The sequence below is a fragment of the Cornus florida genome, unplaced genomic scaffold, assembly GCF_030987335.1.
Source record: "Cornus florida cultivar Cherokee Brave unplaced genomic scaffold, ASM3098733v1 CherokeeBrave_3.0.0_Hap2_Chr02, whole genome shotgun sequence".
Lineage (NCBI taxonomy): Eukaryota > Viridiplantae > Streptophyta > Magnoliopsida > Cornales > Cornaceae > Cornus > Cornus florida.
This window is the reverse complement of record NW_026775572.1, coordinates 23,608,283-23,620,509: the sequence shown is the minus strand read 5'-3', so window position 1 is coordinate 23,620,509 and position 12,227 is coordinate 23,608,283. Positions and strand designations below refer to the sequence as shown.

The 12,227-nt window shown below is 33.2% G+C and overlaps 1 protein-coding gene, 1 long non-coding RNA gene and 1 pseudogene across 5 annotated transcripts; all 3 read right to left on the bottom strand.

The window, feature by feature from the left end:
* Positions 1-1,049: 1,049 nt before the first annotated feature.
* On the bottom strand, positions 1,050-2,824 carry LOC132294283 (ubiquinol oxidase 2, mitochondrial-like; annotated as a pseudogene).
* A 563-nt stretch (positions 2,825-3,387) lies between these two features.
* LOC132294282 (ubiquinol oxidase 2, mitochondrial-like) lies at positions 3,388-7,535 on the bottom strand. Of its 4 annotated transcripts, none has more exons than XM_059792080.1 (2): positions 6,980-7,535; positions 3,388-3,493 (listed from the first exon to the last, which is right to left on the bottom strand). In XM_059792080.1, exons 1-2 carry the CDS (start codon positions 7,262-7,264, stop codon positions 3,455-3,457), a joined length of 324 nt encoding a protein of 107 aa, XP_059648063.1. In that variant the 5' UTR covers positions 7,265-7,535; the 3' UTR covers positions 3,388-3,454. The 4 variants fall into 4 exon arrangements, 3 of the variants coding, with proteins under 3 accessions (XP_059648063.1, XP_059648064.1, XP_059648062.1); XM_059792081.1 differs by lacking the exon at positions 3,388-3,493 and adding an exon at positions 5,226-6,088; XM_059792079.1 differs by lacking the exon at positions 3,388-3,493 and adding an exon at positions 5,226-5,941.
* Positions 7,536-7,894: 359 nt separating this feature from the next.
* On the bottom strand, positions 7,895-10,487 carry LOC132294284 (uncharacterized). The gene is made up of 2 exons (XR_009478025.1): positions 10,211-10,487; positions 7,895-8,121 (listed from the first exon to the last, which is right to left on the bottom strand). It is a non-coding gene; the product is annotated as an uncharacterized LOC132294284 (long non-coding RNA).
* Between the last annotated feature and the right edge of the window lie 1,740 nt (positions 10,488-12,227).

Sequence of the window (12,227 nt, the reverse complement as noted above, 5' to 3'; positions counted from 1 at the left end):
TATTTTAAACTAATTTTGAAGCTTTACAAAAGAATCTTGGTTTTTTTTTTTTTTGTCAATTTGTGATTATTTTTCCTAGAATAGGAAGGGTTTTTCCCGGGGTTTGCTAAAAAAACATAATATATATATATATATATATATATATATATATATATATATATATAAGAAATGGATGGCCTGTATGATCAAAATCAAGTTTAAAGTTTGCTTAACTAACTAGGATAATCATTATGCAAACTAGTGAACCAAATGGTGCCATGTTGTGCAATATTAATATATTTGAACCATTGACTCAACTGACAATAATGTTATATTTTGACATATTCAAATCTATTTGTTAGCAGAACCAATCCCTCAACTATTCCTTGGAGCTGCGCTTAGGGCATGTTTGGCAACACAATAAGCCCCTGTTAGGGATAAAATAAACGGAAGATCCATTACAGGCCATTGCAATATAACATGTTTAGCTATGCAATAAGCCCCTCAACTAATAATTTGAAAATATTTTAGACAATCAATGCCCTATATGATAAATATCAGTTTCTCCCAAACAAATAAATAATCATAACGCAAAATAAATAAATAATATTTTGAGTTTGTTTAAGGGGAAAAAATCCCAATTACCCTTTTGGGATAAATCACAGTGCAAAATTAGTCGAGAGAAAAAAACATGTTAGAAAATAAAACTAATGAATATGCAAATTCGAATAAAAAAGTGAGGTATTTTGAAATACCTCTTTTACGTGGTTAGGGTTGGTTGAGGATACCACGGTTCGATCCCACAACCTGAATGAGGAGGAAGGTTTTAAACACTTCAGCCGGCAGGCTAGGGAACCAAGTGGTGCCGTGTGTTGCAACACTAATATAGTTGAATGACCCGCCAACTGACAATAGTGAGGATTTGCTTTATTCATATCCATTTATACTCTCTGTGCATTAATCGTGTTTCAACACATTTATTTTATAATATTTCAACGCAATTTTAACACAAAAAATAAATAAACACTATTTAAATGCGTTAAAAAACTTAAAATAATGACGCTCAAACGAGATTTCAACACACTTAAATGTGTTGAAAATTAATTTAAATGTACTAACAAATTTTACAGTACGATTTAAACACCTCACAAACCACCCTAAAAAAATCGAAAAGAGACCATCCCCAACCATCATTCCTCATCAGGAGCAGCGTCTAGGGCATGTTTGCCAACACAATAACCCGGTCAGGTGAAATAAATGGAAGATCCATTACAGGCCACGACGATAAAGCAGCCCTTTTAAGGATCAACCAAAAACAATTTAAAACCAGTGCAAGTAAAAAAAATTACACCACTACATCATCCTACTTCTAGTACAATAAGCATGACAGTGAGAAATCATAAAAAGAAACATGAAGGCTAGATAATTTCAGTAAATCATAGAACCTTCTATTGCTAGCATTGTGCTAATGGTAACCAAGAGGAGCTGGTGACTCCCTTAGAATATCCTGCAATGTACAACAGGAGCACCATCATATATTTATATATATTTTCATTGACAAGAAACTCACGCACCCATTTTTCCTACGGGGACTCGAACCCTCACCACCATATTCATAAAGAAAAACTACTAAATTTTTTTAAAAATATATGAAAAAATATAAACAGACCAAGGCCACATTTTACTCTCAAGTATCACCAAAATGTGATACCAGTCAGCATAGAATCTATCATGTTTGCTCCCAAAATAGAAATCATCTGATCCAATACAGTAAAAAATACTCGGATACAGCAGTAAAACAAAAAAAGAAAAGAAGTTATGGCATATTTGGCTTACACATTGATCAGTAAATCAGAAGACCATAAGAAAAGAATGTTTGTTTTAAGGCATCCAAGGCACTTTGCATGCATACATAACAGATCTCGACACAGAACCTGGCTAACTAAATGTGCTCCTCCTTCCAAGTAAAAACTAGTTGGTAACAAAAAGGAAACAAATCTACTCATAGTGCAACAAAAGTAGGAGCATTGAAAAGCATATTTTGACAGAATATTTTGCATTCTGTTCTCCTGCTTCCAACCAATAATATACCCTGGTACATCAATTAAATGAAGTGTGACTTCATGCGTCCATGATGTGCCTTGCAATTATATCTACTGCAATAAACGCATATTATTTATACTTTGATATAGCTGCAGATTGTCGATTTACCTAACCTTTTGTAGCACTTTGTTAAAAAAAAATAAAAAACAAAAGAAAAAAACCTTTTGTATCACTAAAGAATTATCTAAACTCATAAACCTCCATTACCAAGCTCATATAACCAAGCAAGGAATTAAAAAGAGTAGTGATACTCACAGAACCAAAATGGCTGACATCTCGATGATGAGCTTCATCAGCACGAATAACATTTGTTACATCTTTCAGGGTTACATCTTTTGGTAATCTCCAATAGTCTAGAGCAATAGAAGGAGCCGGTAATATTTTCAATTGCACAACTTTCAATATCCTTAAGATACTCTAAACATGAATGAATAGCCTCCTCCTCCAAATATCCAACAATTCTATGTGCCAGTTTGGTAGAAAGAAGATAAAGCACAAAGTAGGTATTGAAAAAGATTCCCAGCATAGTCAGAACCAGTAGCCTCCTGTACCATTTGGGCTTCACAAGCTCCACCATGGTCATCAGGTGCATCCTCTCATTGTCCACTTCTCCAAGCAAAGCTTTGATCCAACCACCGCTATGATGGAATGCACAGATATCACATGGCAGCAGCAGCGCTCCCACCATACTGTGTCCAGCTGCCACTATTTTCAGCATCATTGCACGACAGCCATACCATCTCTGCAACATAATTGCAGGAATTTGCAATAGAACCAGAAAATTGTTAGCAAAAACAACCGATAACTAGTACAGCCAATGAGAATGCGACTGAAAAAAAAAAAATTTGTTGTGTTTGGAAGCATGGGATGGAAGCCTTGGAATTAAACTTAGAGAAAAAATAGCTCAAACTTTAAACTAATCTTCCCCCAGATTCAATTTCCAACGAACCAATATTATGCTCCCAAACATACTTTAATCTGTTTTCCACGAAATGCCTGCAGCAATGATAGTTACAGAAAGCGAACATATAGTGCAAATAAAGAACACTGTGCTACATCAGTAAGAAAACACTTATTCTCATGGTTATTATGCGTTTGATACAACTGTTAAATTCTCATATGAACAGTATTAAAGAAAACAAATCGTCTATATTTTATTGTATGGCAACATCAAGTCACAAACTTCAAGCACGGCAATATTAGATCTTACCCTTTCCATAAACACAGTGTTGCTCAATTTGTTAAAATGGCACTCCATTGACAAGATGAAGAAAAACAAGAAACGATAGAAAGAATATAACAGACCTTAAAAAATATCAGTTGGAATTCTAAGCAATTTTATCCACAAATGTCTTCGGCTCGTCGTGCTTGCTCATATCAACAGATAGCCTCCCCTATAAGTCTCCCATGGCTGCAAAAAGGAGAAATTTAACCTTGAAACTGAAGGTCTTATTGAAAGCTTTTTCAAGTAAGGAAAAAGGGACAAGTGAAAAAAACATGAAAAGATTATTTTTTTCCTAAATACATGATAAGATTATAAATGACAAATTCGAATGAAAGAGCACATGTCAAAGGATCCCAAGCCACTTCATCTCTTCAATAAATTTTTTTTTTTTACACACACACACACACACATATATAGTTGAAAAATACGATCAAAGTTACAATTCTTTGCTGTAATTCCATATAATGCAACTAACAAAAGCATATTGCAAAACCTTCACGTTTTTGGGGTGATCTCCAGTTTTAGCACTCTTAAATGAAATTTTAACCAAAAGAGTATATATATATGTATGTATGTATGTATTGCCAGACCTTCATAGGTAACCTCTTCCAAATAAGCAAAAGAGTAAAAGCTGAGGAATATTCTGCTTTAAAAGAGTGAAAGCTTTTTCAAGTAACATAACAGGAAAAAGGGGCAAATGAAAAATACATTAAAAGATTATAAATGACAACTTCGAGCGTTAAGAACGCAAGTCAAAAGATCCTAAGCCACTTTATCTCCTTAATAATAGAAATGTTTATATATATATATATATATATATATATATATATATATATATTTGATCAATATGATCAAGGTTGCAATTTTTTACTGTAATTCCATATAATGCAACTAAGCAAAAGCATATTGCAAAACCTTCATGTTTTAGGGGTGCTCTCCACTTTTAGCACTCCTTCAATGAAATTTTACTCATCAAAAACAGAATTTAAATATATATATGTGTGTGTGCGCGCGCGCGCGCGCGCATGCGAGTGTGTGTGTGTGTGTCCAGACCTTCATGAATAACCTCTTCTAAATAAACAATAGACTAAAAGTTGAGGAATATTCTGCTTTAATCCTAACTACAGCATCATCAGTCTCATACTACAACATCTTGCACTTAAGCTGCATAGTAAATTTGATGTTCTTGTCTTCTTCAAAATGTATCAAAGGAATACACCATTTGTGTGTGTTGAGATCTAAGGATGGATGCAAAATAGTTGAACTATTTGCTTGTCAATAATGATGGTGTATACATGTATGTGTGTGTGTGTAGAGATGGATGGATAAATAAAGCATGTTTAGAAGCTCTAAGGAAATTAAATGCTTCCATTGGTCAAACATTGCACCTTTAAGGGTAATTATGGCACTAATTTGTGAGTCAAAAATGAAGTCATCGCTAAAACAACTGGTAATATATTGATCAAGATTCTGAAACTGCAACTATTTCATATTTCCGGAGTCATTGTGACAATGGCCTTATTCGAAACCACGGATCATCATATGCTATAATATGTAATACAAAATGAGACATTTCAAAAAATAAAAAATAAAAAATAAAAAATTGTAGGAATCAGTAGATGCCACCCACTTTTTTTGTCCCAACAAGTGACCACTAAATTGAACCATTTCTTGTCAGGATATTTAGAGTGTGTTAGCCATATAATGAGCCCCCTCAGCTAATAATTCAGATTTAGGAATTTTTTAGACAACGGATGGCCTGTATGATCAAAATCAAGTTTCAAGCTTGTTTAATCGACTAGGATAATCATAATGCTAATCAGTCAAGAGAAAATAACACGTTAGATAAATAAACCTCTAAAGCACACTCATAATTGAAGAATTTTACACTTCATACCCTTTGTTGTATATTTGGTACTTTTGATAGTTGTTTCTTATTTTTCTGGAAACTAAGATATACATAGAAAATAAAACTAATTAATTAATTAAGATGAAAACAAAGAAAAAATTAAAAGAAAAAAAATCACATACCTGCAAATAGAATAAAAGTTAAGGTATTTTGAAATACCTCTTAAATTATTCGGCCATGACCCCCTTGCATGTGCAAGATACCACTATTCGATCCCACGACCTCTCCTAGTTAGGTAGAATTTAAACATTGATGCCAACTGGCTAGGGAACGAAGTGGTGCCATGTAATGCAATATTTATACTAATATATCTGAACGGCCAACTCAACTGACAATAACATTATACAATTTCAGGCTTTTCAGCTTGTGTAAGGATTTGAATTATTCAAATACATCTTACAAACCACCCTGAAAAATCAAAACGAAGCAATTCCCCAACCATTACTCATCAGGAGATTTGCGTTGGGGAAATTTTGACGACAGAATAAACCCCCATGTGACAGGTGAAATAAATGGAAGATCCAATACAGGCAATGACAATAAAACAGCCCTTCTTAAAGGATCAACCAAAAACAACTTATAACCCAAAGCACATATATAAATTACACCAATACTTCATCCAATTTCTAATAACAAGAAACACGACAGTGAGATGCAAAATCGTGCTAATGGTAACCAAGAGGAGCTGGTGACTCCCTTAATTCCTTCCCTTGAAAATGAATATCCTGCAACAGCAAGATCACCATCATATTCGTAAAGGCAACTACCAAAATAATTTTTTTTTTAAAATGAAAAATGGCTGACCAAAATATATAGTGTTTGCTCCCAAAATATAGATCGTCTTAGCTAATACAGTAGCAAATACTCGGATACTGCAGTTAAACAAAAAAGAGGAGAAATTATGGCCTATTTGGCCTACATTGATCATAAAATCAGCAGACGATAAGAAAAGAAAGCCTATTTTAAGAAATCCAGGACACTTTGTCTGTATAACATTTCATCACACTAACAGAACCAGGCTAACTAAATGTGCTCCTGCTTCCAAATAAAAACTAGTTAGAAAGGTTCCCAACTTTCTTCCTAGTCTCATCTTGTCTGCAATTGGTAGATTGGGAAACAAATTCACTCAAAGTGCGACGAAAGTAGGAGCATTGAAAAGAAAGCAAAGGTCTATAGTTTTTCAACTTTCAGCAGAATATTTTGCATTGTAATCTCCTGCTTCCAACCAATTATATACCCTGGCCATCAATTAAATTAATTAACTGTGACTTCATTCATGCATCCATGATGTACCATATTTCAACTGAAATAAATGCATTCTTTATAGTTCTAATATGGCTGCAGATTTTCAATTTACTTATCCTTTTGTAGCACTAAAGAATTATCTAAGCTCATACAGTCTCCATTTCATTTAAATGCAAAACAGCATACGGAGGAGGAAGGTGAAATTCCTTTGGGCTAAATTTTGGGTCATTACTTTCATAGTAAATAATAGAACAGTTTTTAGATAAACCTTCCACAATTGACACTCTTGACGCTTCCATTCAACTAAAGATAGTCCAATTGTCTTCTTCCCACAACCGCAGCCTGGAATGAAATATATTTTTTGGAATTGTATATTCTCTTCCCTTACCTCTCTTTTTTTTTTCTTTTTCTCTCCATAGTCTTATGGACCTATTAACACTAATTAAGAGTGACCTTGCAGCAGTCATTCCCAAGCTCATAAAACCAAGTAAGGAATGAATAAGGGTAGTGATACTCACAGAAACAAAATGGTTGACATCTCGATGGCGAGCTTCATTAGCACGAATGACAGTCACAACATCTTTCAGGGTTGCATCTTTTGGCAATCTCCAATAGTCTACATCAATAACAAGACCCGGAATATTTTCAATTGCACCGCTTTCAATTTGCATAAGATACTTTGAATATGAATGAATAGCCTCCTCCTCCAAATATCCAACAATTCTATGTGCCAGTTTGAGAGAAAGGTGATAAAGCACAAAGTAGGCATTGAAAAAGATTCCTTGCACAACATCAGGTCTCATGATCGATTCCTGCTAGGTGCAAACAATTCCTTGGAGTGGGGGTGTGTGAGTACCACCAACTAGGAAAAAAAAATAAAAAGATTTCCTGCAGAGTCAGAACCAGTAGCCTGTTGTACCATTGGGCTTCACAAGCTCCACCATGGTCATCAGGTGTATCCTCTCATTCTTCGCTTCTTCAAGCAAAGCTTTGATCCAACCACCACTATGATGGAACTTGTGCAGATATCTCGTGTGTAGCAGCAGCACTCCCATACCGGGAACAGCTGCCACAATTTCCAGCATCATTGCATGACAGCCATACCGTCTCTGCAACATAATTGCAGGAATTTGTACTAGAACCAGAAAAATGTTAGCAAAACGACTGATAACTAGTATAGTCAATCGAACGCGATTGCAAAAAATATTATGTTGTGTTTGGAAGCATGGGATGGGACCCTTGGAATTAATTTTGGAGGAAAATTAGTTCAAACTTTAAACTAATCTTAAGTAAAAAACTTATTCTCATGGTTATTTCGCATTCAATACAACTGTTAAATTCTCATATGAACAGTATTAAAGAAAACAAATCACCTATGTTTTGTTGTATGGCAACTTCAAGTCACAAACTTCAAGCAACGACAATATTCAATCTTTCCCTTTCCATAAACATAGTGTTGCTCAATTTTTAAAAGGGACCCCATTGACAAGACAAAGAAAAAGAAGAAACAAGATATAGAAGATAACACGCCTTAAAAAACATCAGTTGCAATTCTAAGGTATTTCACAGTCCTGTAAGCAACTTTATCCCCAAATGTCTTCGGCACATGGTGCTTGTTCATCAGATCAATTCAAAAGTCTCCCCTATAAGTCTCCCATGGCTGCAAAAAGGAGAAATTTAACCTTGAAAACTGAAGGTCTTGTTGAAAGCTTTTTCAAATAACATAACAGGAAAAAGGGAAAAGTGAAAAATACATGAAAAGATTATAAATGACATCTTCGTGCGAAAGACCGCATGTCAAAAGATCCTAAGCCACTTTCTCTCTTTAATAACAGAAATGTTTATATGTGTGTGTGTGCGTGTGTATTTCATAAATACAATCAAAGTTACAATTCTTTGCTGTAATTCCATTTACTGCAACTAAGCGAAAGCATATTGCAAAACCTTCAGGTTTTGGGGTGCTCTCCGCTTTTAGCACTCTTAAATGATATTTTACACATGAATATATATATATATATATATATATATATATATATATATATATATATATATTGGGTAACCTCTTCCAAATAAGCAATAGAGTAAAAGCTGAGGAATATTCTGTTTTGACAGAGTGAAAGCTTTTTCAAGTAACATAACACGAAAATGGGGCAAGTGAAAAATACATGAAAAGATTATAAATGACAACTTCAAGTGAAAGAGCGCAAGCCAAAAGATCCTAAGCCACTTTATCTCTTTAATAATAGAAATGTTGATATAAATATATATAAATATATTTGGTAAATAAGATCAAAGTTGCAATTCTTTGCTGTAATCCCATATAATGCAACTAAGCAAATGCATATTGCAAAACCATCGTGTTTTTGGGGGTGCTCTCCACTTTTAGCACTCCTTAAATGAAATTTTACTCATCAAAAAGAATTTAAATATATATGTATTGCCAGACCTTCATGGATAACCTCTTCCAAATTAGCAATAGAGTAAAAGCTGAGGACTATTGTGCTTTAATTCTAAACTACAGCATCATCAGATTCATACTACAACATATTGCTCTTAAGCTATGTAGCATATTTGATGTTCTTGTCCTCTTGAAAATGTATCAAAGGAATACACCATGTGTGTGTAGAGATGGATGGATGGATGCAAAATAGTTCCATTAATACTAAGTAAACAATAGACTAAAAAAATTAGAACTAAAAAATTCTTCCCTCATCGAGATCAACATTCATATGAATTTTTGAAAAAAAAAAAAAAAAATCATTAATGGAACTATTTTGCTGGTGAATGATGATGGTGTATGCAATGCATGTGTGCGCGTAGAGATGGATGGATGGATAAAGCATTTTTAAAAGATCTAAGGAAATTAAATGGTTCCATTGGTCAAACATTGCACCTTTAAGTGTAACGAGTTATTGCAAATAAGTTCCATTAATACTAAGCAAACAATAGAGTAAAAAAATTAGAACTAAAAAATTCTTCCCTCATCAAGATCAACATATCATATGAAAAAAAAATAAATAAATAAATAAATAAATCAATAATGGAACTATTTTGCTAGTGAATGATGATGGTGTACACTATGTATGGATGGATGCCCAAAGCATTTTTAAAAGCTCTAAGGAAATTGAATGGTTCCATTAGTCAAACATTGCACCTTTAAGGGTAATTATTGCAATAATTCGTCATCATCACTAAAACAAATGGTAATATTGACCAGGATTCCAAAATAGCCACTATTTCATATTTCCAGTCATTGTGACAATGGATTCAATTCCATTGTAATGGCCCTATTTGAAAACACTGATCATCATATGGTATAATATGTAATACAAAATAAGACATTTCCAAAAAATGTAGGAATCAGTGGATGTCACCCACTTTTTTTTTCCCCGGGACAAGTGATTAGTAAATTATTGAACCATTTCTTGTCAGAATATTTAGAGCACGTTTAAAAATTGCCCCACAGTAACATGAAACAAAACCTCAACCATTATATATATATATATATATATCAAGAAAAAAAGAATAGCAAAACTGGAAAAGACTCCAGGAATCAATTTTAAAGTTCCTAACAAGAAAGCATCTAATTGATATATACAATTGTGGAGAGAACGTAAACGATCACGTACAAATGCAAAAACAAAACAATAAAGCCCTGCAAAGTAATTCCAAGAACAAGAAGAAAACGGTCAAAAATTGCAACACAGAAACATGAAACAAAACCTCAACAACAATTAATCCATATTTACCGTAAAACAATTCATCTTCGATCAAAATCCAGAATTAGGGTTTTATATTCCGGTAAATTGTGGACTAGTACAGGCTTTAAAGGCATCTTGAAGAGCAGTTACAGGAAGAGAGTACAGTACAGTTTATATAGAGAAGGGACGGAAAGGGACTAGTGTATCGTAACCTACTGTTTTAATTTACTTCATAGTGTAAATTTAGGTTTACCGCTCGATTAACATTTTTAATACGAGTATTTTTTTTTTCCTTTTCTAGTTAATTAATATGTTGGGTTGTGAAGTAATGGAATAAATAGGGAAATTAGCGAATACTTATTAAATGGTGGTGCTACCAACGAAATAAAAAAAAAAATTAGTAGAAAACAGTAAATTGATATATTAAAAAATTTAAAGTGGTGACAATTTGAGCATTTATGCCATATTGTCATGACTACAATAAAAATATTATATTATTATAATTTTAATACGAGCACAATTTATTTATTTAATGTTTGTAGTTAAATAGGTTATTTATGATACAAAAATGATACATTTATCTAATTGAATTATAATTCTATTTATTTTCTTTATTTTTTTTATCCTGGTAAGTTAGGAGGAAGGGGACTTAGCTGAGCGTTCTATTAACTATAAGTCACCGGGTAAATGCCTAACAAATATGTTAATTCGAGTCAACACAATTATGATTCGATTGTGATTAAATCGAGCCTAAATTTTTTTATTTTATCTCATTTCATATTCAAATTGTATTAATGTGGTGTCAAATATTATACTCAAAATTTTATTTGTCCAAGCATGTCCCATAATTACTGGGTGTATGGAACTTATGGACCTGTTTGGTTTAGTTTCTTAGAATATTTTTATGTTTTCAAAGAATTGATAAAAAAAAAAAAAGAAAAAGAAAAAAAAAAAAGAGGGGTATATAAAAATCTTTTTGCTTGACAATTTTTTATGGTAGTGAAGGGTTTGTGAGGTAGACTTAGGGGTGCCCATTTATTTAATCTATTTAATAAATAAATGGGTCATGTGACTAGCAAACTAAACTGATTAATAACCTATTTAATTAGATGTTTAAATTAAATCAATCATGTAACCCATTTATTAACTTTAGTATAAAATGCAAATATAGTTAAAAAAATAAATAATAAATTATGAAAATTATGAAAATGAGGATACTTGGACAATATAATTACAAAAAGGGGGAAATATAATATTCATACTGGGTTAAATATTGAAATTACAAAAATGTAGATAGGGTTTTTTTTTTTTTTACAAGAATGACACAATTAATTAAAGGGTTTTAATCAGATTAAATGGGTTATAATTAGATTAAATGGGTTATATGTGTTTTTTTTTCTTTCTTCAAATTTGTTGAGAACAAGAGCCAAAGCTCTGAAATGAAAACTATCAAAGGAGAAAAGCAGAAATATGAGTAACCCAAATGCCTAGCCATCATCAAGGTAACAACTCCAAAGGTATATTTTACAAGGCGCTCTAACCGGGGGGAAAAAACACCCAAAACACGCACGAGATCAAATCAAGGACAAAGATCAGATCAAGTCGGGAACAACCAAAACCGACCTAGATCATAAATCTAATCGGAGAGAAAACAGCAAATCCTTCCATACTAGCCGAAAACAAGCTAAACATGAGCAAAACGGAGTGGAAAACACCCACGGAGCGAGCTTATTGAAATACATCGAGTTTATTGAAACCGTGGAAGACAAAATGGCACCTCCCCACTCCCATGTAAGGGAACAGGGAGAAAAACGGAGGGGAAAAAAAGGGTCCGAACTGTTGGAGAGAGGGAGAAAGGGTGATGTATGTAAAAAGGACTTATCGGGTTATATGAGTTGACACAATTGAGGTTAAGTCAAACTCGTGGCTAACTTTGTGTCGTATTCAAATTGTATTAACGGATTCAAATATTTGCAATCACCACCAAATCACGTATCTTACTTAATTCCTCATTTTTATACTTCGTGAGAGTCAAATTCAAGACATCCGAGTTTACTGCTGTTCT

Excerpts from the sequence above, each read along its gene's own strand:
- LOC132294282 (XM_059792079.1), bottom strand. The coding sequence starts at position 7,264 with ATGAGACCTGATGTTGTGCAAGGAATCTTTTTCAATGCCTACTTTGTG. Across the intron at positions 5,942-6,979 it reads ATGTCAACCATTTTGTTTCT|GATATTCATTTTCAAGGGAA; the intron begins GTGAGTATCACT and ends TTGCTGTTGCAG.